This window comes from Protopterus annectens, chromosome 1.part0 (genome assembly GCF_019279795.1).
Source record: "Protopterus annectens isolate FY-2018-M chromosome 1.part0, PAN1.0, whole genome shotgun sequence".
Lineage (NCBI taxonomy): Eukaryota > Metazoa > Chordata > Ceratodontiformes > Protopteridae > Protopterus > Protopterus annectens.
In genome coordinates this window covers 1,940,475,684-1,940,502,112 of record NC_056725.1, presented here as the reverse complement: position 1 = coordinate 1,940,502,112, position 26,429 = coordinate 1,940,475,684, and the positions used below count along the sequence as shown (strand labels likewise).

General features: G+C 45.2%; 1 protein-coding gene across 2 annotated transcripts in view; it reads left to right on the top strand.

The window, feature by feature from the left end:
* PXDN (peroxidasin) overlaps positions 1–26,429 on the top strand; it is a 2,220,827-nt gene that overhangs the window by 1,447,733 nt on the left and 746,665 nt on the right. For both annotated transcript variants that reach the window (XM_044070259.1, XM_044070249.1), the window contains one exon: positions 10,763–10,932. In XM_044070259.1, the coding sequence (XP_043926194.1) occupies positions 10,763–10,932 (170 nt within the window). The remainder of the gene's footprint in view (positions 1–10,762; positions 10,933–26,429) is intronic.

Here is a 26,429-nt window from a genome sequence, read left to right as displayed (position 1 = left end):
CTATTATACCATCAACACCTTTATGCGGCGGTGGGTTGGGGTTGGACAGACTATGTGGGAAGGTACATCTCTGGAAGTCAGGCTGGCCATTGGGCTGTCTGTAGATGAGATATCCCACAAGTGATGACTGGAACATTGCATGTACCTAAACATCAACATTAGGTTCATAGGGTCATAGGTGTTTACTAGGCTAACAACCACAAGGGTTTTGTTAAGCCTAGCCATGCATCCCAAATCTCTGACAATATGTACTTTGTGTTTCAGTGTTGCAGTCATCACATTTGGGTTATCTGCCTGCAGGTAGCCCTCAGCCGGCCTGAATACCAGAGTCTTTGGATTTCTGTGTCGGATGCTGTCACTTCTTCCATGACGTCAGGTCGTCAGGGGTATAAAACATGCAGCCGATGCCATTACATCAGTCTTTCTTGCCGTGCGGTGCCCGAAGCAGAAGCAGTTTGCAAGTGCCGGTCGATCAACTCCTGAAATTTTCATTTTCTAGTTTCAGACCTGAAGTCTTCAAAAAGATAAGTACCCCGTTGGGGTCCTTTTTTCTTGCTCTAACCAATGTCAGAAAAAATTAACAATTGTCTTGCCTGTGGAAAGCAAATACCTCATAGAGATTTTCATTCTTACTGCGTCACCTGTTTAGGCCCAGACCATGATGTCCCTTGCTGTCAGTTTTGTGCCTTGTTCAACACCTGAACTATTCGTCGTCGGGCTATTTTTGTAGCTGGATACTTTTGTTCTTGATCTCTGTACTCCGAAATGGCTTTGTTAAGTCATCCGACTGCCAATCTTCCGAAAAAACTTAAGGATAAAGACAAAGACAGACCTCATAGGTCCAAATCAGCCGATGATGCTTCCGATAAGCTAGTCGCCAGTCCGCCGGTACTCAGTGAGGTGCTTTCGCAGCCCCTGATACCCGCTACTACAGATTCGCAGGCCTCTATTGAGACCCATTCGGAGTCCGGTATGCTGCAAGATGCTTCTTCGACTATGGAACCTGTGGATGTCTCTACCTTGGATGGGTCCGGAGCCGCTGTGCAGGCACTGGCTTCTGAGGGTGTATTCAGGCCTACCAATTTTCATATCAAACCGACGACTTCATTTCAAGCTAAGAATACCAAATTCCTCAGGCCTAAAGCTCGCACTAAGCCTAGAAAACCAATGACCAAAGCACATTCTCAGGCCCATATGCCTAAAAACAAATGATTAGAATGGCGGAAGACATTATTACCTTAATTAGGAGAAACCAGCCTTCCCCCCTCTAAGAGACCTAGAACTGGTTTTCTTTCTGATTCTTCTTCTTGATATCTCTTTTCCTTCTGACTACCAGGATTTACCCTTATCTACATGTGAGGATTGTGATACAGAGGATTCCATTCCCTCTGCTTCCCCTCCAGAAGATATTTCTTTTGGTGAAACCTTGCATACCCTTAGGGAGCATTTCCACTGGGAAAGCCAGGACTATTCTCAGTCCAAAAAGAGACTTAGGGAATTTTTAAACCTGCCTCAACACAGGCCCCTAGCTATCCCTCCTGTTCCGGAGATTGTAGATAATGTTTTCTTGGAATCCAGCCTTGCCCCAGACACTTTGCCTCCAGCTGCCAGGAAACCTGACAGGTACTACAGAGTACCTGACTCTCACAAATTCCTTTTCAAGAATTCTACTGCTGATCCAGAGGCCATTTCCCAAGGACCAAAAGGCATTTAGGGTACTACTGCCAAAAATCGTACCCCTTCTGATAGGGATTCTAGAGCTTTAGACAGATGGAGTAAGAAGGTATATACTTCTGCTACTTTGGCCATTAGGGCTTTAAATTGCCAGTTTCATATGTTAAAGTATCAGCAGCATATTATGGGATTAATTAAACAGAAAATGATGTTGCTTCCTGACTGTGCTGAAGACAAAGATTTACAAGACTTAATGCATTCTGCTGACCAAGTAGTTAAACATACTTTGCAATGTGGTTTTGATGCTTTAGAAGCATCTTGCAGGGCTGCTGTCATTGGGTCTGCACTTAGAAGGCATGCTTGGCTTAAGGAACAAAACTTGCCAGATCATGTTAAAACTAAATTACTGGATGCACCCTTACACCAAGAGCACCTTTTTGGCAACAAAGCAAAAGAAGTCCTCAAAAGGATGGAGGAAAAAGCTAAATCTATGCAAACTGTTAAAGATTTCTCACAAATACAGCCACCTAGATTCAGTAGGCATTGGCCTTCAAAGAACTGGTCCTTTCCAGTCCCTTTCAGGCCTTCTCAGTCCAAACCCAGGAGCAGCAGACTAGCAAGACTTCAGTCTCAGGCTATGCACAGATCTAAGCAGTGGGGGGCCCCCACTTTCAAAGCAGAGAGTAGTAAGCCACCCTCCTATGGAAAAATGTCACAGTGACTTATCCTTAAATCTACCAAGCCTTGCTCAACTACTTGCTTCCTTGCTCGCCTGCATGCAAAAAAAGAAACTCATTACCCAAGACAAATGGGTTTTAAACATAGTTTCCCTAGGATACAGATTCCACTTCCTCTCACTCCCAACCCCAAGTGGATGGCCAGACCTCCCCCCAAACCAGTGGGAGGAGGCCCCAAAACAAGTGCTCTCTCTCTCAGTATCAGGGCTATTCAACCTGTCGCAGCAGAACAAAGGGGACAAGGTTTTTATTCAAGACTGTTCCTGGTTCCCAGAAAAGAAAACTCCTGGTGTCCTATCCTGGACATTTCTGTTCTCAACACCTTTCTGGTGATTCCAAAATTAAAAATGCTAACTCTTCAACAGCTTCTTCCTATGCTAGCCAAGGATGCCTGGCTGGCAACTCTAGACGAAAAGAAGCTTACATGCACATCCCAGTAAGGGAATCCTGCAGAAAATTCCTGCTCTTCAGGACAGGCTCCATGCACTATCAGTTCTCAGGACTGCCCTTTGATTTATCTATTGTGCCTAGGGTATTCACAAATGCCTAGCTCCTGCCAATCCATTTTGCAGGCAGATAAATATTCAGATTTACCCATACTTGGACGATTGCCTGATTCAGGCAGAGAGTCAGGACTTGCTATTACAGCACCTGGCATTTGTAAAGAGACTTCTGTCTTCACTGGGGTACACCATCAACGAGAAGAAATCACACGTATTACCCTGCCAACAGATTGTATTCCTGGGAGCAAGCTTGAACACAACTTCCCAGGTGGCATTCCTCACTCCGGAGAAACAAGTTTATTTGACAACCTACTTGCCACAAAAACCCAGCTATCTGCAAGGAAAATCCTGCAAGCCCTGTTGTTCATGGCCTTTTGCATTCTGTTAATTCCATATGCAAGACTGCATATGAGGAAACTTCAGTGGTATCTAAAAAGTCTATGGTGTCAACATTCTCAGGACCTGGAAACAATGATTCCTATTATTCCTTGTCTAAGGCAGAGTTCCTTTGGTGGGAAGAGGCCTGCTACCACAACAAGGGACTCCCTTTCACTCTACCCCCTGCCACCCAAACCCTAACAACAGATGCATCAGACTATGCATGGGGGGCTCACGTGGCAGGGCAGTGCATTCAGGGGAAATGGAACCCAAAACATATGCACCTGCATGTCAATCAAAAAGAAATGCTAGCTGTACAGAATGCTCTGACAGCCTTCAGAGACCTTATTCTTCCAGGACAACTATTGGTAAAGACAGACCACACCACAGTTATGTGGTACATAAACAAGCAGGGGGGGAACCCATTCCTACCCACTCTGCAGACTAGCCATGGCTCTGTGGAACACAGCCTTGAGCTACCAAGTGAACCTACAAGCTCAATTCCTGCCCGGCAAATTAAATTCATTGGCAGACAACTTGAGCAGAAATCTTGTGGACCCACACGAATGGAAACTGGAATCCAAAATATTCAAGCTCTTGAGAAACAAGTGGGGGACACCAGAGGTAGACCTTTTTGCCTCCCCTCAGAACTACCAATTGAACAAATTCTGCACCAGATCTCCCCACAGTCAAGCTTGGAAAGTGGATGCCCTGTCCTTTACCTGGGAAAGCCTCTCAGTTTATGCCTTTCCCCCTCTACCTCTCCTCTCGAAGGTTCTACTAAAGATCAAACAGGACAAGCCAAGGACACTACTGATTGCACCAGACTGGCCACGCCAGCACTGGTACCCCCTTTTGCACAGTCTTGACAGTGCTACAACCTTGGCACCTGCCTCAGACCTCTTCCCGACTATCCCAGCAGTCAGGCCAGATTCTGCACCCTCAGCTTCAAACCCTGAACCTTGAAGCCTGGCTAATTCCCTGACCTCACCTCCAGCAACCCTCAGTAAGCAGGTGCTGGATGTCATTCTTGAGGCAAGGAGGCCTAGTACTAGAAAATCCTATTTAGAAAAGTGGAAAAGATACTGTTCCTGGAGCCAAGCTCAGGGGATGGGCACAACGGTGCCCATGTTACCTCATATTCTAGATTATTTAACAGAAATGCTCCACAAGGGCCTATCCTTCCCTTCAAATAGGATTCATGCCTCTGCCATATCAGCACATTATAATACTGAGCCACCCCTCTTCTCTCATCCCCTGCTAAAACAATTCCTTAGAGGGGCCAAAAAGTTAAGACCCCCCCCCCAACAGAAGGGCTCCCACTCCAGCCTGGGACCTTAACTTTGTATTGTAAAAACTCACTCTTCCCCCCTTTGAACCAGCAGCTACAGCAGAGTTGAAATTCCTTTCTTGGAAAACAGCTTTACTTCTAGCCATCACTTCAGCAAGAAGAGTGTCTAAACTGCAGGCCCTCATGGCAGTGGAACCCTTCATTATCTTCCATGCGGACAGGGTTTCCCTCAGGACTAATCCATCCTTTATGCCGAAGGTGGTGTCTAGTGTGGCTCTAAACCAGTCCGTTTATTTGCCTACTTTTTTCCCTAATCCTCAGAATAAAGGGGAAAGGATACTGCATTCTCTGGACGTACACAGACAGCTTAGATTCTGTTTGGACAGGACTAAGCCTCTCAGAAAATCTGACCAGCTGCTAGTTAGCTTTGCTGCAGGGGCAGAGGGGAAGACCATTTCAAAGCAAATCATTTCCAAATGGATAGCACCTTGCATCCATTTCTGCTACAAACACCATGGAAAACCTACCCCACAGGGGATAAGAATGCATTCCACCAGGGCTGCATCTGCCTCTGTTGCATTTCTCAGAGGAGTCCCTACCAGAGACATCCTGAAAGCTGCAACCTGGAGCTCTGTACATGCTTTCACCAAGCATTACCACCTGCCTATCTTTTCTAAATCCAGAGCTGGATTTGCCACAGCAGTCTTACAGGGCCTTATTGCTAGCCCTAATGCTCTTTAACTAACTCCACCCTTCCTTAGCTTTGGGAATCAACCCAAATGTGATGACTGCAACTGTGAAACACAAAGAACATAGTACAGTTGTGTACACTTACCATAAATGTAGATGTTCGAGTGTATTCACTGTTGCAGTCCTGGTTACCCTCCCTTCAGCCCTCTGACTTCACTTGACTTTTACCTTTCCTCCTTGTTTGGCATATATTATATCATGTGTATTTGCTTTTTGCTGGGTGAGTTCCATACCATATAATTGCTTCCTATTGTGGGGGCACCTGACATCTGGGGCAAGAAAAACAGATGTAATGGCATCGGCTGCATGTTTTATACCCCTGACGACTTGACGTCATGGAAGAAGCGACAGCATCCGACGCAGAAATCCGAAGACTCTGGTATTCAGGCCGGCTGAGGGCTACCTGCAGGCAGATAACCCAAATGTGATGACTGCAACAGTGAATACACGTGAACATCTACATTTATTGTAAGTGTACACAACTGTACTTTCTGATACACTTGATAAGTGTAAGCATGGGCCTGGGAAGTGTAAGCATGGGCTGGTGTGAATGACCTAAGACGTACCTCCCTGGACTATATGAAAAGAGACATAGAGGAGCTCTCTGTGCATGTAGCCCAGACCGGTATGACCCTGACCTTGAGTAGCATCTTACCCTCACCAAGAATGATGCCACAATATGAAGACAAGATGATCAATTTCAACAGTTGGCTTAAGTATTGGTGTCATTCAAAGGGGATCCAATGCCTGTCAGCCTGGGATGACATGCTCGACAAGCCACGATGCTTCGTTAGGGATGGCTTGCACCTGTCACCCCAGGGCTTTCGGATATTGGCAAAGGCTCTTGCTACCCCCATAGTGCCTTTTTTAGGCAAGGCTCAGAAGACAAACCCACCTCCATAGGTATCACAAGGGATAAGAAACTAAGAGTAATGCTACTCAACGCCAGAAGTCTAAACCTCAAGATGCATGCACTCGAAACTCTCCTTAGCATGGAGAACATCAATGTCTGTGCAGTAACAGAGACCTGGTTCAAGGCTCCCGAGAGCACCCCAGCACTACCAGGTTATACCTTATACCATGTTTTTCGGCCCCAAAACTTGGACCGAACCACAAAAGGAGGGGGAGTATCAATATTAGTCAAAGATTACCCACACTTCCAGGTTGGTGGCACAGCACGAAGCATCAGAGACTATCCATGTGCAACTAACAGTGGGTAAAACTGTCTTCCAGTTTATAGCCTGCTACAGACCACCCTCCCAAACCCAGGAACCCCACTCGGCCTTCCTGAGAACACTGGAAAATATGAAGGTCTCTCGAAACACCATTATATTGGGCGACTTCAACTACCCAAACATAGACTGGGAGCATTACTCTAGCTCCAACACCCTAGCCCAAAGGTTCCTAGAATTTATAAACTCAGATGCTATGGAACAACTTGTTACCACTCCCACAAGAGGGGAAAACATACTGGACCTGATCATCACCAACATGGGGACTCTATGCTCCAGACCAGAAGTGTATCCCTCACTGGTAAGATCAGACCATAAACTAATCTCACTGGATATTCACATCCCAACTCCACCCCCTGCCCTGAAAACCACACTGAAAAACTTCTCTAAAGCAAATTTCACACTCCTCAAAACCGAGGTGGAATCCTTCAAAGCCCCCGGGCCTGTGGAAAATACGGCCCAGACCGCAGAATCCTTTATAAACGCATTCTATGAACACCTTCAGGAATGCATGGATCATGCAATCCCAAATAAAATCAAGACCCAATCCTCCAAAGGCAGACGTCCTGTCTGGTGGACCCCAGCTATAAACAAACTATACAATAGAAGGAGGAAGCTACTACAGTAAAGAGCAAAATCCCAAAAAGGGAAGGCATCTCTGATCAGTTTTAGCAAAAAACTACGGGCACTCATAAAATCATCTAAGGCCAGCTTCGAGAGAAAAATTGCACAGGACACTAAGGATAATCACAAGGCTTTCTTTAGTTATGTTAGGAACCTGGGTGGGAATTCCCAGATATGCTCAGAATTAGTCCAAAATGACAAAAAATACACCGAACCCACAGACATTGCCAACATCCTACCTGACAGGTTCAGCACAAACTTCTCCCCTCCCCCCCCTCCAAAAGGGCAAATATCTATCCCGGCAGAGTGCTGCCCCCCTGACATCTCAGATGCTCAGGTAAGAGCTGTCCTCTCCAAAGCTAAAAACACAGCATCAATGGGACCAGACGGTGTGCCGGGCTGCGTCCTACATGAACTCCAAGAAGAGCTAAACCCAAACATAAAACTACTATTCAATCTCAGCCTTACTACAGGATATGTACCCAAAGAGTGGTGTACAGCAACAGTGGTCCCTCTCCACAAAGGTGGTGCCTCAACGGATCCTGGAAACTATCGCCCCATAAGCCTGACTAGCTTGGTCTACAAAGCTATGGAAAGGATCATCATGGACCTCATAAATAAAGATATTGGGGACCTACAGACACTGGATCCTACCCAGTTCGGCTTTGTTAAGGTTAGATCCTGCCTCTTAAACCTGGTTGATTTCTTTGAAACAGTCACCAAGGCCATTGACGAGGGGAAGGTGGTCCACACAGCCTACCTGGACCTCATAAAAGCCTTCGATACTATACCCCACTGGCATTATAGATAAGCTCACCAGCTTAAATATAAACCCCTATGTCACTAGATGGGTTGCAAACTGGCTCAATGACAGAACCCACATGGTTAGAATTGCTGGAGCCATGTCAGACTCCAAACCAGTTACAAGTGGCGCCCCACAAGGCTCAGTCCTGGGACCTCTCTTGTTCGGTATATATTTCTCGAAGGTACAGGCCAACACGGAAGGACTGTGGCTGACCAAGTTCGCAGATGACTGCAAACTGGCCATAATCGACTCTCCAGCCGACACAAGCATCCTCCAAAAGGGCCTCATAGAAACAGACAACTGGTGCCAGAGCCATGGCCTCAAGCTAAACGCCAAAAAGTGTATAGTCATCCCCTTTGGCAAAAACAAAGTACCCACAAATTACCACATAGGTGGTAATCCATTAAGTACAGAAGAAGTAATTAGGGACCTGGGGACCCAAGTTGATAGCAATCTCTCATTTGACAACCACGTAGCCAAAGTGGTTAGAAAAACATTTTATATAGCCCACCTAATCATGAAGGGATTCACATCTAGATCAGGGGAGGTCATCGTGCCTCTTTATTCCTCATCAGGCCCATAATTGAGTACATTGCCCCTTTTGGGATGTACCTTACCAGACACCTGCAGCAACTGGTAAGACCCCAGAAGTACCTCACCAAGAGGATCAAAAGGCTCAAACAGATGCCATGTGCTGCCCGGGTAAAGAAACTGCAGCTCTTCTCGGTGGCATACCGCCTGCTCAGAGGCGATCTGTGCCTGACGTATAAAGCCATGTCCAACCCGGAATTAATGGACATGCTGCACCTCAGAAAATCCAAATCCCATCGAGCTACGCGCTCGAGAGACTTGAACCTCAGCACTGAAATAAATAGGACATGCTGGAGGGACAGATTCATAACCCAGAGGCTCCCTTCACTCTGGAATAAAATCCCAGTCCAGGTTAGGCAGAGTCCCTCATTGACTCTCTTCAAGAGGAATCTTGATGAGTGGATGGGAGATCGTAGGTATACCCCGGGTATCACTTCTGTGTCACTGTTAGACAGAGGCACAGTATACCAACCTCGAAAAAGGGCATAGCAAAATTAATTTAAAACGGGTGGCGAAAGCCAAACACACTCTGGCTAGGCTTATAAATGCCCTAGGGCAGATAGCCTAGTATGAACCTATGAACCATTTACAGGTTACCTGTTTGCATCAGAGACATAGGTGCCAAACCAGGGATGAATTTCTGGTTTCTTATCCAGTTGTCCAAGTTGTACTTGAATTGGATTAGAGAGGAACTCTGCTTCACATGGATGGGGAGCCTGTTCCATAGATGGGGTAGTCTCTGGGATACATACCTATCTCTAGCAGGTCCTATTTTATATCACAGGCAAGGTTTAAGTCTTTAGAACAGGTAATTCTGGTACTGTTTGTTTTGTGGATGTGCAGGAGGTCCATCAGAGTGGGGGCTGACAATGCCCTGTGTGCCAGACATAGATCTCCCCTTAAAAGCCTGTAGGAGACAGAATACAGTGGTAGGGCCTTGAGGCGGTCTACATAGGACATATTACTTACACCCTGTATTCTTGTAGTGAGGAACCTCTGTGGACGTTCCAGTTGTTGGATATGCCTGGTTAGGTACATATCAGAGGGGACGTTGTATTCAATGATAGGTCTGATGAATGCCAAATACAGTGGAAGAATGACTTCCCTGGACTTAGATGCCATACCTTTGTTTATAATTTGCGCAACATAGGATGATTTCCTCACCACTGTAGACACGTGATGATCAAGGGCTAGATTACTATCTGTGTGTGTCCCTAAGTCCCTGACTACTGGGTCAACTCTAAGGGATGTGTTGTCAATATGATAGTTACCAGGGATGGATGACTTCCCAAAAGATACTATTATGCATTTCTTGGCATTTAGTTTTAGTACATGACTCTGACATCAGCTGTTTGTCTGTGTCAGCCCCACCTGGAGAACACTTGTGTCTGTGTGAGATTCAATAACAGCTCCTAATTTGCAATCATCTGCAAATTTAGTCAGCCAGAGACCACTGGTATTGGCCTTGACTTCTGAGAAGTAAATGCCAGAAAGGAGCAGTCCAAGGACTGTTCCTTGAGGGACTCCACTTGTGACTAGCCTTTTTGAAGAGGTAGACTCCCCAATTTTAACTTCCTGGGTCCTGTCTGTGAGCCAGTTGGCTGTCCATGGGGTGACATACGGGTTTGTACCTAACCTCTTGAGTTTGTCAACAATGCCCAAGTGGGGTATTTCATAAGTTAACGCAACTGTACTTTTGCTGTTTCTATTTGTACTTTTTATTAAGCTGAATTGTACCAATTTTCATGCTACCTTCATAATTAAGTTTATTCCAGTACTTTATTCAGTTATTTCCACTTTGTGTTTGTCCTTAGCTTACTTGTACCATGCTTTATTTAACAAAACTTACATTTAATCTATATAATAAACTTGAACTGTGTATATATAGTTTAGTGTGTTTTGTATTTATATCTGGAATTCTAAACTAGTCTTTTTAAATTAGGAATATATATATTCAGAGTTTTGCCTTCTGTTAAATAAGCTTCTGATGACGTGAAAATAGTTTTAGGTGCCATCTCTACTCATTTTCAGTAATACCATGCTGTACAGTATTCATTTTTAGTACATTGGTGGAGGTAGAATTTAACTCAATATCTATTTTCGGGCTAAGCTAAGTGTGGTCTGTGATTATCTGTATTTAAGGTCCATGTTTTTGAAGTGACTTCTTGTTGTTGCAGTAATGAAATCAGTATGAAGGATGACTCTCGTCTGAACCTGTTAGAGGACGGCACCTTAATGATCCAGAACACAAGGGAAACTGACCAGGGTGTTTACCAGTGCATGGCCAAAAATGCTGCAGGAGAGGTGAAAACACCTGAAGTTATCCTTAGGTATTTTGGCTCCCCAGGTGAGATAATTTTACATTGTCTGCAGTACATACTGCCATTTTGTTTTGTTCACCTGTTGAATGTTACTGGATAACTTTTTTTTTGATGATGTTTCAGATTTTGATGTATGTTGATGTAGTGATCTTCAGCTGTAGACTGAGTACTCTTTCCTGTACTCTCTGGCCTTACTGTGTAATTTTGTTGTGTAAAAGAGCATTCAGTAGTTTCTGGAAGAAAACACAGAAGCAAGGAGACATTATAAAGAATAAAAAGTTGATAGCCAAGTTGTTTTGAGACAGTGAGATACATGCATCTCAACAGCTGTCGTAAGTAATGAGGTGTGCACCTCATGGTAACCATTTCTAATTCAGAGACAGCCCTACCATGATATTGTAATGCAAAAAAGGTGCATTGACTTGTCTCCATGTCTGTGCTAAGTACAAGTTCAAGAGAGAGTTGTATGCTAATTAGCCATGTGTGTTCCCCTCAAAACTGCCTACAGTAAGGCATTTACAGCAATTCAGAGAGTTGTTCAGCTGTATAAATTAGCACAGCCACTGCTGGCTGCTCATGGTAATAATCCATTGAGGTAGAGGTATGTGCTGGACAGTTTAATGGTCAGGTAGTGTTAGAGGGAATGTGTGAGTGCATGTGAGGGGCATGTGTGTCTACCTGGGAGGTAGCGGTGGGGGAGTGGGAGGGTTAGTAAGGGGAGTAGGTTACGTGCAGGTGTCTGTGCTTGTGTGGGTGCTCAGGCATGCGTGCATGCAGGTGGATGAATGGATGTGTGTTTCTATGAGTACAGTGAGGTGTGGAGGGTGCTGTGTGTATTATAAATGTGTGTGGGGGGTGGAGTGGCCTGTCATTCTTCCACACACAGAAACAGTGCTGTATTCTGATGAAGTCTCCAGAGTGAGACAAAAGTGCATAATTATTTTTTTATTTTATCTTTATTAAATCTCTGTTTTGCTCAACATTCGGACCCTCCTGCTGGTGTTTTGTTTTTGTGTGTTACTGGTTCATTTACAATGCTCCAACGTTTTGTTTGGTTTGATTCTTCCACACGCCCTTGTTCTATCAAGCAAAGCCTGCACCATTGGGTCAAGGTGGAGCATTAGCCACCAGGAATTACTCTAACAACATGGATCATGAGGGATGATAAGGGAACGATAGATGCCAAACGTTATTCTAGGGAGTGTGGAAGTATGCTAGGTGGGTCAGGGGGAACAGCAGGTACCAGGAAGTACTCTGACTTCATGTGTCAGGGGAAACACTAGACACCAGGGAGTATTCTAACTTACATGAGTTGGGGAAAACACTAGAAAAAAGGAATAGTTTCCCATGGTTATTAGCTCTGCATAAATACCTCTGCTTGTTTGTACATGCACATCTGAGAATAAAAGTTTAATTCATCAACTACAGGAAGTGTCTACAAACAGGCGTCCCAAGGTGTACACCTTGTGGTAACTGTTTCTGTTTCAGAGACAGCCCTACTACAGTGCTGCAATACAAAGACTGTTGTACATGTTCTTCAGGTTTCATTTTTGCAGTCATCACTTGTGGGTTATCCCTGCCGGGTAGCCCTCGGCCGGCCTGAATACCAGAGTAAAGGATTTCCCTCCTGCATCAGCTGCTCTGAGATTGTAGCTGACGTCAGGTCATCAGAGCTATAAAGGGTGACAGCCAACGCCATTGCATCAGTCTTTCTTGCCATGGAGCCCGAAGCAGAAGCAGTTTTGTGAGTGTGTTGGTCGGCCGTTGCCAGAGTGAGGAAAACCATCTAAACCTAAGTAACCTGTTGGGAACATTTTCTTGCTTTCAACCAATGTCAGAGAAGGTCAGTAATTGTCCCAGTTGTGGAAAGCAGATCCCACACCGAGACTTCTATTCTCTCTGCGTCACTTGATTAGGCCCAGACCTCGACATCCCCGGGTGTCGGTTCTGTCCCTGTTTAATGCTAGCACCATTAGAAGAAGAGCTGAAGTTGTAACGAGGCATTTTAGTGAGTCTTTTTCTCAATGCGATAGGGTGTCGGTCTCTCAGCTGGCTACTGACTTACCTAGAAAAAAGAAAGACAAGGATAAAGATAGGCCTCTAAAATTTAGGCTCTCTGATAACTCAGGTCTAAAGTCTGGTATTTTTCAAGTCAGTGCTACAGCTGAACACAGTGAGGTGCCTTTGCAGCCCCTGACACCAGCCAAGGAACCATCGCAGGCCTCAACCAAGACCCGTTCGGAGCACGGTACACCACCGGATCCACCTCCCCCTGCCAGTATGTTGCCTCATTCTCACGCAGTCAGGTCTGGAGCCACTTTGCAGCCACCAGCTTCTGCTGAGACACCTCCGACTACCGAAGCCAGGCTCAGACCGACGACAATGTTTCCAGTTAAACTCTCTTTGTATAACACTGCCGATCCATCCAGATACAAGCCTAAGAATACCCCCAAAAAGGTCCCTCCCCAACGACCCAGCCACTAACCTACACCTAGCCAGCCTACCCCTCAGTCGCAGGAACTGCTCAGAATGGCAGAAGACTTGATGACTCTTATTAGGGGAAGACACCCCATCCTCCCACCCCAGCCAAAAGAAAAAGGGACACCTTCCCTGAGATCTTCACTGACCAGGAGTCAGAAGAATCCGTCCTTGAGGAGTCAGACATGGAAGAACAGCTCTTTGCAGCATTTGAGGACTCTGATGCTGATGACCCCATTCCATCTGCCACTCCCCCTGAGGACATTTCTTTTTGGAAACCTTAAATTCCCTGAGAATACTTTCAGTGGGAGGCCCAGGATTACCCTCAGTATAAGTAAAGACTGAGAGAGTTTCTTGACCTGCCTCAGTATAAACCTGTGGCCATTCTGCCTATCCTGGATGTAGTGGAGGATGTTTTTCTAGAATCTGCCCTTTCACCAGATCCCCCCCCCCCCAGCACCCAGGAAACCAGACAGATATTACAGGGTGCAAGACACTCACAAATATCTTTTTGAAAACCCTATTGCAGACCCTGAAGTCATTACTTAAGGCCCTAAGGGAGGTAGGGCAAGCTCATCTAAAAATCCCATCCCAGCTGACAAAGAACGCAGAGCTTTAGACAGAATGGGAAAAAAGGTATACACTTCAGCGACTTTAGAGCCTTAAACTGTCAATTTCATATGCTGAAATTCCAGCAGAATGTCCATGAACTGATTAAACAGAAGTTATCTTCCATTCCTGACAATAGTACTACCAGAGAATTAGCAGACCTCATACAGTCTAGCTCTCAGGTTACCAAACACTCCTTGCATTGTAGTTTTGATGCCTTAGAAGTTCTACCAGGGCTGCAGTCAAAGGCTCAGTAATCAGAAGGCATGCCTGGTTAAGGGAGCAGCCTTTGCCTGACCAGGTAAAATCAAAACTGCTAGACGCCTTCTTAGATAAAGACCAGTTGTTTGCACCTAAAGTGGAAGAGGTCATTAAGAAAATGGAGGACAAAGCCAAATCCTTGCAAACTGTCAAGGACATCTTACAGGTGCGATCTCCCAGGTTCAGCAGAAACTTCCCCACTAAACACTGATGTTCTTCGTGTTTCACTCTTGCACTGTTGTGGCCCAAAGACCCTGCTATCTGCAAGGCAAATACTGCAAGCCTTGGGGTTCATGGCTTCCTGCATTCTGCTAATTCCATATGCAAGACTGCATATGAGGAAACTACAATGGTATCTAAAAAGCCTATGGTGTCAACATTCTCAGGATCTAGAAGCTGTGATTCCTATCATACCTTGTCTATGGTTAGAGTTCCTTTGGTGGGGAGAGGCCTACCATCAAAACAAGGGACTACCATTCACTCTACCCCCTGCCTCCCAAACTCTAGCAATAGATGCATCAGACTATGCATGGAGGGCTCACCTGGCAGGGAAGTGCATTCAGGGCAAATGGAACCCAAGTCAAATGCACCTGCATGTCAATCAAAAAGAAATGTTAGCTGTACAGAACACACTGACAGCCTTCAAGGACCACATTCTTCCATGACAATTAATGGTAAAGATGGACAAACACCACTGTTATGTGGTACATAAACAAGCAGGGGGTTACCCATTCTTACCCCCTCTGCAGACTATCCATGGCTCTGTGGAACACAGCCTTGAGCTACCAAGTGCATCCACAGGCTCAATTCCTGCCTGGAAAACTAAATGCACTGGCAGACGAACTAAGCAGAAATCTCATGGAACCACACGAGTGGAAACTGGAACCAAAGACTTTCAACATGTTGATAAACAAATGGGGGAGCCCAGATATAGACCTGTTTACCTCCCCCAAAACTTCCAATTGGACAAATTCTGCACAAGGACTCCCCACAAACTAGCTTGGAAAGTGGATGCTCTGTCCTTCAGCTGGAAAAATCTATCAGTTTATGCCTTTCCCCCTCTGCCTCTCCTCTCCAAAGTACTACTAAAGATCAAACAGGACAAACCAAGGATGATACTGATTGCGCCAGACTGGCCACGCCAACACTGGTACCCCCTCTTGCTCAGTGTGTCACTGCTGGCTCCATGGCAGCTGCCTCAGACCCCTACCCTGCTGTCACAGCAGGAGAGCCAGATTCTGCACCCTCAGCTTCAAACCCTGAACCTGGCACCCTGGCTAATTATCTAATCTCTCAGTTACCATCCCTCATTAAACAAGTGTTGGATGTCATTTTGGAGGCAAGGAGACCAAGTACTAGAAAATCTTATGCTGAAAAATGGAAAATATTCTGTGCCTGGAATTAAACTCAAGGGATGGGCACAGCTGCGCCCAACTTACCTCAGATTCTTCAATACTTAACTGAGATGCTTCACAAGGGCCTTTCTTTTTCCTCCATCAAAATTCACACCTCAGCCATTTCAGCTCATTACAACACAGAACCACCCCTCTTCTCTCATCCACTGCTCAAGCAGTTCCTCAGAGGGGCCATAAACTTAAGACCACCCAGGAGAACCCCAACTCCAGCCTGGGACCTTAACTTTGTATTGGAAAAACTCACTCTTCCTCCTTTTGAGCCAGCTGCAAGTGCAGAGTTAAAATTCCTTTCTTGGAAAACAGCCTTCCTTTTGGCAATCACTTCAGCAAGAAGGGTATCTGAATTACAGGCCCTTATGGCAGTGGAGCCTTTCATCATCTTTCATGCGGACAGGGTGTCCCTCAGGACCAATCTCTCCTTCATGCCCAAGGTGGTATCCAGTGTGACTCTTAATCAGTCTCTTCATTTTCCAACCTTCTTTTCTAATCCACAGAACAAAGGGGAACACATACTGCACTCCTTTGATGTGCACAGACAACTTAGATTTTACTTGGACAGGACTAAACCTCAAAGGAAATCTGAACAACTGCTGGTGGCATTTGCTTAAGGGGCAGAGGGGAAGGCTATTTCAAAGCAAACCATTTCTAAATGGATAGGCCATTGCATTCATTTCTGCTATAAGCACCATGGAAAACCTATCCCACAGGGGATTAGACCCCATTCAACCAGGGCTGCATCTACCTGTACAGCCTTTCTCAGAGGTTTCCCTACCAGGGACATCCTAGAAGCTGCTACCTTGAGTTCTGTACATACTTTCACCAAGCATTACCATTTGCCAATTTTCTCTAAATCCAGAGCTGGCTTTGCCACTGCAGTCTTGCAGGGCCTTATAGCTGGTCCTAATGCTATCTAAATTCTTCCTCCCATCCTTAGCTTTGGGAATCTACCCAAATGTGATGACTGAAACAGTGAAACACGAAGAACATAGTATAGTTGTGTACACTTACCGTAAATGTAGATGTTCGAGTGTATTGACTGCTGCAGTCCTGGTTACCCTCCCTCCAGCCCCCTGACTTCTTTTGGCTATACCTCTACTCTCCTTTACAGTGCTTAAAAGCTTTTTGGTGTATTTGCTTTTTTGTTGGAGGTATACCATTGTATATCTTCTTCTTCTTCTTTCGGCTTTTTCCGGTTAGGGGTCGCCACAGTAGATCACCTGTCCGCTCATGATTGGCAGTGGAGTGTTACAGTCTCAAGTTGCCAGCCTGGCACCCAACCTTCCGCAGAAGGCACACACATGCACACACTCACAACCTAGGGCCAATTTAGAGTGTCCAATCCACCTACAGCATGTCTTTGGGATGTGGGAGGAAACCGGAGCACCCGGAGGAAACCCACGCGACCACAGGGAGGACATGCAGACTCTGCACAGAAGGCACCCCAGATGAGAATCGAACCGGAGAACCTCTTGTTGTGAGGTGGCAACGCTAACCGCTGCACCATCGTGACTGCCCTATACCATTTTGTGTGTGTGTGTGTGTGTGTGTGTGTGTGTGTGTGTGTGTGTATATATATATATATATATATATATATATATATATATATGTATGTATATATATATATATATATATATATATATATGTATTTAATTGCTTCCCATTGGGGGGGGGGGGCACCTAACATCTGGGGCAAGAAAAACTGATGTAATGGCGTCGGCTGCGTGCTTTTTACCTGACGTCACGGAAGATGAGACTACCTGACGTCACGGAGGATGAGACAGCAACCAACGCAGGACCCAAGACTTTGATAATCAAGCCGACTGAGGGTTACTGCAAGCAGATAGCCCCAAATGTGATGACTGCAGCAGTGAATACAGTCAAACATCTACATTTATGATAAGTGTACAAAGCTGTACTTTCCTTTCCCTCTCAGACAAAACCATTCCAGAGAAAGTGGCACAGAGACAGATCCCCTAGGCATCAGTGCCATAGTCAACAAAGACACAGGCTGTGGTCCACCGCTGCTCCTAGGCAAGGGAGTTCTAAACCAACTTCCTTCTCCAAGAACTCTCAGTGACTCTCTCCCTCCCCTCCCCTCTGCACCTCATGTCACCAAACAGGCTAGGAGGAAGACTTTCCCTCTTCTTAGAAAACTGGCAAGCCATCACCTCAGATCTATGGGTCCTGAAAATTATTACCAGCAGACACTGATTCTCTTTCAAAGAAAAGCCAAAAAGGTCAGGTTGCCCAGACGTCCCTGCAAATCAGAGGACAAAAGCTATTCATCATATCAGAAAGTTTTATGCCCAGGGTGCTGTAGAACCTTTACCAAAGGAACAGACTAGAAAAGGATTTTATTCAAGACTGTTCCTGGTTCCCAGAAAAGAGGGCACCTGGCGCCCTATCCTAGATCTCTCCACCCTGAATCTGTCCCTCCTGGTTCCAAAATTCAAGATGCTGACCCTACAAAAACTACTACCTATGCTCCTGCTATAAGCCTGGTTAGTGACCCTAGATCTGAATGATGCCTACCTGCATATTCCTTTCAGACAGTCCTGCAGGAGTTACCCAAGGTTCAGAGCAGGGTCCCTACACTTTCAGTACTCTTTTCTGCCCATTGGCTTATCCACTGCTCCCAGAGTCTTTACCAAGTGCCTGGCTCCAGTCATTGCATTTTGCCGACAGAAGGACATACACATTTATCCCAATCTCGATGATTGCCTCATACAGGCAGAAACCAAGGAAAAACTCCTGCAGGACCTCTCCTTTGTGTAGACCCTACTAACCTCACTGGGTTTCACCATCAACCTGGCAGAGTCCTATCTATAGCCCACACAAAGGATAACCTTCCTGGGCACCCTTCTAGAAACCTCAGCATAAATGGCCTTCCTACCCCCACAGAAGCAGGCATTTCTACAGTCTTACTTTATCCAGCTGGCACACAAAACCCACCTCACTGCCAGAAAAATCCAGCAAGCCCTGGGGTACATGGCTTCCTGCATCCTGCTGGTACCCCTTGCCAGGCTGCACATGAGAAAATTGCAATGGTACCTAAGGAACCTCTGTTGCCAACACTCCCAGTCACTGGAGCACCAACTCCTCCTGATTCCTTGTCTAGGGAAGGAGTTCCTATGGTCGGCCGAGGATTGCACTCTGAACAAGGGCCTTTCCTTTGTTCTTCAGCCACACGACCAAACCATAACCACAGACACCTCAGACATTGCCTGGAGAGCTCACAAAGGAACACTGCGAACTCAGGCCTTTTAGGAACAGGAGGTTCAGGGTCTCCATATCAACCTGAAAGAAATGCTAGCAGTACACAGAGCAATCCTAACTTTCCAAGAACGTCTGTCACCAGGAGTCCTCTTAATCAAGACAGACAACACTATTGTTATGTGGTACATCAACAAGCAAGGGGGCACCCATTCCTATCCCCTGTGCTATGAAAATCTGGTGGTCAGCCTCAAATCTGGGACTGCATCTGATAGCACAATACCTTCCATGGAAACAAAACACCCTGGCAGACCAGTTGAGCAGACAACTCCTGGATCCACACTAGTGGCAGTTGCACAGGGAGACCTTCCTAAAGATCAGTCAGAACTGGGGCAAACCAGACATAGACCTTTTTGCAAGCTACCAGAACCACCAGCTGACCATATTCTGCTCAAGAGAGTTTCACCCAGAAGCTTGGAAGGTGGACACCCTCTCCTTCCACTGGGGCAGCCTGTTTGGTACGCTTTCCCCCCACTACCTCTGATACCCAGAGTGCTGCTCAAGATCAGAGCAGAAGGGCTGAGAGCTATCCTAATTGCTGCAGACTGGCCGAGGCAGCACTGGTACCCCATGCTTCGCATTTTGAGCATGCACCCTCCCATCCCCCTACCCCCCACCACATACCTCCTCACACAACAGAGAGGGAAGCTACTGCACCCAGTCGTGTCCACACTCAGGCTAACTGCATGGTTGATTCCTCAAAGGTGGATAACACTTCATCCCTCTGCAAACAAGTTTTAGACATTACTAAGGAGGCCCGTAGACCCAGCACCAGAAAATCTTATTCCACAAAATGGAAAATGTTCACCTGCTGGTGCAGCAGCATAGGTGCAAACAGCACCAATACATCTTTACCACTGGTTCTGGACTTCCTGGCAGAGCTTCTAGAAAAGGGGTTGTCTTACTCCTCTATCAAGACTCATGCTTCAGCTATCTCAGCCTCTGTCCAGGCAGAGCAGCCCTTGTTCTCTCAGCACCTCTTTAAACAGTTCCTCATAGGTGTGGCTCACATCAGACTATCTAGAAGACCATCTCTACCAGCTTGGGATCTAAACTTTGTTTTGGAAAAGTTGACTCTACCCCCTTTTGAACCAGAATCCTCAGCAGATCTCAAGTACCTCTCTTGGAAAACTGCTTTCTTGCTAGCCATCATTTCTGCCAGGAAGGTTTCTGAGCTCCAGGCCCTCATGGACACTGAGCCTTTCATCATTTTCCACACAGACAGGGTGTCTCTGAGAACCAACCCTTCCTTTATGTCTGAGGTGGTCTCTGATGTAACCCTGAACCAGACCATACACCTACCTACTTTTTCCCAAAACCTACCAATAAAGGAGAAAAAGTTCTGCATGCCCTGGATGTGCACAGACAATTGAGATTTTACCTTGACAGGACCAAATCAGTCAGAAAAACTGACCAGCTACTGGTTTCTTTCACCCCTGGAGCAGCGGAGAAACCCATTAAAAAGCAGCCCATTTCCATATGGATCTGTCATTGCATACATTTCTGCTATGCCTTCCATGGAAAGAGCCCACCTAAATCCATCCAATCTCCTTCCACTAGAGCAGCCTCCACTTCCATGGCCTCCCTGAGATGGGTTCCTACCAAGGATATTCTGGAGGCTGCTATATGGACATCTATCCACACTTTCACTAAGCACTACCAGCTGGCTACATTCTCCAAAACCAGGGCAGGATTTGCATCTGCAATTCTGAAGGGCATGCTAGCATCCCTATAACCTATATAACATGTCTCCAACCACTTCCTCAGCTTTGGGAATCTTCCCACAAGTGATGACTGCAACAGTGAAACACGAAGAACATAGTACAGTTGTGTGCACTTACCATAAATGTAGATGTTTGCGTGTATTCACTGTTGCAGTCCTGTTTCCCTTCCCACCTTCCCCCATATTTCTATATCCTCTTAGGTGCTCCTAACTATTGGGATCAAGAAAAATTGATGTAATGGTGTTGGCTGTCACCCTTTATAGCCCTGACAACCTGACATCAGTCACAGTCTCAGAACAGCTGATGCAGGAGGGAAATCCTTTACTCTGGTATTCAGGCCAGCCGAGGGCTACCCAGCAGGGAAAACCCACAAGTGATGACTGCAACAGTGAATATACTCGAACATCTACATTTATGGTAAGTGTACACAACTGTAATTTCCACATTCCCTAGAATAACACGCAAAACCTGCAGCACTGAGTTGGGAGGGAGACCACCAGGTTTTACCCTACAGAAGTGAGACAGAGGCACCACTAAACACCAGAGATAACCTTAGAAACATAGGCTGAGGGGAGCAATGGAGACTAGGGATAACTTCTCATGCTGTAATGGTACTTAAACATGACATGGATGAGCACTAGACATCAGGGATTACTTCTCCTGCTGTTAAGGGCACTTATATTTAACAGGGATTGGGCAAGCACTAGACAGCAAGAGTAACCTCTCTTTCCATAAAAGCATTTGCACATAACAACGATGGGGGAACAGTAAATACCAGGGATAGTGTTTATAGCATGCCTATTAAACACTTGATTAAAAAAAATAATAAAACATGATGTGAGTAACCACTAGATACCAGGGATACTATTAAGTTAGTGCCATAAAGGCATTAAAAGGGATTCTAACCCTGTACCCTCCCACCTCTGATATTAATCTTCTGTGCTAACACTAGACAGCAGAGATATCAAATGAAAACAAAAGTAAGAGTTGACAAAAACGACAATTACAAAGTGGGGGATAAACAGATTTGAGCCCTGCACTCTTGCTACAGTAAGCCTCATCAGAAACCCACTGTGCTAATTGATAAGGTAGCACAGCAGTGTTTTTTAAACATATATTAAGGGTTTCAGACATTATTTCATGCCTGCAGCAGTTTATGACATATGAGGGGGAGGAAGAGGGAACAATAGGCATACTTCTCAACCTTTGTAATGCAAGACCGAACAAAATCAGGGACATATTTTATTATGCCTCCTACAGTTATAAAGTTGCTAATCTAACAGCTTTTGCACTACCATAGATTTACTGAAGGATATGAAATGTGAAACTGAAGCACCTGGCACTAATAACTTACTGAAATGATCTGTGAATTATGAGGGCAGGAAAAAGGAGACATTGTGGATGTTCTGACAACACAGTGACCAGTACGGGGTATAGGTTTGTGTATGTGTTAGAATGTGTGTATTCTGTGTGGCAGAGTGAATGAGGGAGTGTCTGTGCTGGTATGCTGTGACCCCTGCCACTGTTAACTACTGCAGGAAGTGTTGATCTGCATCTGTTTTAGTTAATGGTGATTAAGAGAGCTGTAAAATTAGCCAATAAAGTGGTCCTTCCTCGTTACAGGTTGTGTATCTCTGAGTCGCCAAATACTGTGTCATGGAAACATTGATGACTTTTTACCACAGCCTTTAATGTGAGCAATGGGACTCTTTCTGAATACCTAGAAAGGTATGATGGGAAGACAGGACAGACACTCAAGGCTTGGATGAACTCCCATGCTTGTAAAATAACTGTCAGTGAGTGGAAGCTTCTGTCAGTCTTTTAAATGTCCATTTAATTTCATTTATAGCTCTGAAAGGATGTTACTCTATGCATGCAGCTGGAGGGATTGCTGAATTAGGCTTATTACTTATTTCAGCATGTTTGCTGATGGTATGAATGTAGTCAGTCATTTCAGTAAACAGAGTCGTTACTTTATACCATAGGTAGCATTGGACTTATTAGCTACACTGAGATGTACAGACGTACTTTATACAGGTCATACATGATTTTGTGCAGATTAAGCAAAGTAGGAGAGAATATTAGCGTTTGTTAACAAGTATCTTGCTTGATATGAAGTACAGCCTTCATCCTGCATAATTGAATGCTGCATAACACTGCATCACAGAGGTATACTGCACAATTTACATTTGTTATCCATACTCAAACTACAAAAAGTCAAAACTCTGCAGTTAAAATATCTGTTGAGAAACACTAATATTCTCATGCACTTTGTGTAGTCTGCACAGCAGCGGCCTTAGGTCAACTGGTGCCCTAGGCAAAAGGACTCCATGGCACCTCCCACCACACCACCTGCTGCCCCTATCCTGGTCTACCGACACCAAATAAATACTGGAAAAGCACTCCTAGTAGATCGGCGCCCTAGGCGGCCGCCTAGTTGGCCTATGCCTAAGACCAGCTATGAGTCTGCATAAAGTCATGCATGATCTTTATAAATGACATTTGTGCATCTCAGTATAGCTTATGTCATAGGTTCATAGGTGGGTACTAGGCTATCGGCCCTAGGGCCCATACAAGCCTAGCCAAAAAATGTACCCTGGCTTTCGCCACCCAAGAAAATTATTTTCCTGTGCCGCTGTCGAGCAGAGCCACAGAAGTGATCCCCAGGGTGAATTTCCCATTTCCCATCCAATCATCAAGATTTTTCTTGAAGAGTGCGAATGAGGAGCTCTGTTTGACATAGATAGGTAGTCTGTTCCAGAGTATGGTAAGTCTCTGAGATAGGAATCTATCCCTCCAGCATTTTCTGTTTATTGTGGTGACAAGGTTTAGGTCCCTAGAGCGTGTAGCTGGGAGGGATTGGGATTTCTTTAAGTAGAGCATGTCCAACAGCTCTGGATTTGACATAGCTTTGTATGTTAGGCAGAGATCGCCCCTGAGTAGGCGATATGCGATGGAGTAAAGCTGTAGGTTTTGAGACGGTCTGCATAGGGCATCTGTTTGAGGCCAGTAGTCCTCTTTGTGAGGTATTTCTGTGGTCCTTCCAGTTGTTGTAGATGTCTTGTGAGGTACATACCAAAAGGGGCGTTGTATTCTATAATGGGTCTAATGAGTGATGAGTACAGGGGAACAATGACCTCTTTTTTTCTGGATGAGAATCCTTTTGTGATGAGATGAGCCACGTAGAAGGATTTCCTGACCACTGTGATTATCAAAGGAGAGACTACTGTCCACCTGTGTCCCAAGGTCTCTTATCACATTTTCAGCATTAAGTAGACTACCAGCTATGTGGTAGTTCATGGGTACAGAGTTTTTACCAAAGGGGATGACAATACACTTTTTGGCATTGAGCTTCAAGCCATGGCTTTAACACCAGGTATCTGTCTCAGTGAGGCCCTTTTGTAGTTTGTCCACATCGTTAGGAGTTTCGATTATGGCTCCTAGTTTGCAGTCATCTGCAAACTTTGTTAGCCAAAGACCTTCTGTGTTGGCCTGCACTTCAGAGAAGTAGATACCAAACAGGAGAGTACCCAGGACTGAACCCTGTGGTACTCCACTTGTCACTGGTCTGATGTCGGATTTGGAATCCGCTACTTTCACAGTGTGGGTTCTGTCCATGAGCCAGTTGGCAACCCTTCTTGTGACATGGGGATTTATACCTAGTTTAGTGAGCTTATCTATAATTCCAGAGTGGGGGATGGTGTCGAAAGCCTTGGCGAGATCTAGATAAGCTGTGTGAACCATTTTACCCTCATCTATGGCTTTGGTGACTGCTTCAAATAAGTCATTCAGGTTTAGGAGACATGATCTGCCTTTTACAAATCCAAACTGGGTAGGGTTCAGAGTTTGGAGATTACCAATGTCTTTTTTTATGAGTTCCACTATGATACGTTCCATGGCCTTGCAGACCAGGCTTGTCAGGCTAATGGGGCGGTAGTTCCCGGGGTCCGTCGTGGCTCTCCCTTTGTGGAGTGGGATAACCATTGCAGTGCGTCATTCAGTGGGTACAAAGCCTGAGGTGAGGCTATGATTGAACATGGTACTTAGGTAGGGTGCCAGTTCATTCTGTAGTTCGTGTAGAACACAGCCTGGGATATTGTCAGGTCCCATGGATGCTGTGTTCTTGGCTTTTGTTGAGTGTGTTTTTCACCTGTGCAGCCGTGATTATAGGAACTTTGCATTCTTCCGGTATAGAGATGGGCTCTTTAGGGGGTGAGAGGGGGTAAAGTTAGCACTGAACCTATCTGCTAGGATGTTGGCAATATTAGTTGGTTCTGTATATTTAGTGCCATTGTGCTGTAACTCAGAGCAGATCTGAGTGTTCCCATTTAGATTCTTGACATAGCTATAGAATGCTTTATGGTTGTCTGTCAGTGGCAATTTTGTTTTCATAACTAGCTTTGGAGGATTTTATGAGGGATCTCAGCTTCTTACTGAGGTTGACCAGGGAGTTCCTGCAGTCATGAGATTTTACTCTTTTTTGCAACAGTTTCATATCCAGTGTTATCTATGGCAGCCTTTCTCAAAGTGTGGTCCATGGCCCACTGGTGGGCCGTGGGGATTTCCTGGAGGGCCTCGAGAGTTAATAATAAATATACCTGCTGCTTCACTGTCCTCCTTTTTTTTTGTTAAAAAAAAAAGGCTTTGTCTGGTGTCTGGATGCGTTGTTCCCATGAGTCCCTCCTTTCTTGAAGCTGATTGGTTAATCTTAGCTTGAAACTGCAAGCTGAGATAACCATTCACCACAGAGCCAGCAGTGCAGCAGAAACTGAAGGAGAAAGCCTAAAAATATAAATTCTGTCTGTGCTGTGCCCCATACGGGAAGTCTGTTATTTGAAGCCGGTAAATCTTTGAACTTCACCGAGACTGCATGCTTGTTAGGTATGTGTCGCTTGATTAAACGGTTCATTTTGGTGCTTGTGCCTACCTCATAATTTTACTGAAGGGGTCTCTTGCGTGAATGTTTCATTTTGGTGCTTGTACATATGTTATTGAAGGGGGTCGCTTGGGAAAACATTTCATTTTGGTACTTGGGCATACCTCAACATTTTACTGAGGGTGTTGGGTGAATGTTTAATTTTGGTGCTTGTGTATAAGTTATTGAAGGGTCGCTTGGGCAAATGTTTCATTTTGGTGCTTCTGCACACCTCAACATTTTACTGAAGGAGTTGCTTGGGTGAATGTTTCATTTTGGTGCTTGTACATATGTTATTGAAGGGATCGCTTGGGCAAACATTTCACTTTGGTGTTTGGGCACACCTCAGCATTTTACTGAAGGGGTTGCTGCTTGGGTGAATGTTTCATTTTGGTGCTGGTACATATGTTATTGAAGGGGTCGCTTGGGCAAATGGTTCATTTTGGTGTTTGGACATACCTCAATATTTTATTGAAGGGGTCACTTGGGTGAATGTTTCATTTTGGTGCTTGTACATATGTTATTAAAGGAGTCACGTGGGCAAACGTTCATTTTCGTGCTTCTACATACTGTACCTGGACATTTTACTTAAGGGGTCTCTTTGGGAAATGTTTCATTTTGGTGCTTGTGTATACCTGGACATAGTAATGAAGATTTTGCTTGGGGAAATAATTAATTTGTGTATCAGGGAAGTGCTTGTGCATACATGGTCAGACTGCTGAAGTGACCGCTGGGCAAAATAATTTATTGTGTCATTTTATTGCTTGTGCATACACAATACAAACTAATGAAGGGGTTACTGGGGAAACTTATTTATTAAATTAGTGTGTCAGGACTGAGATTTTACA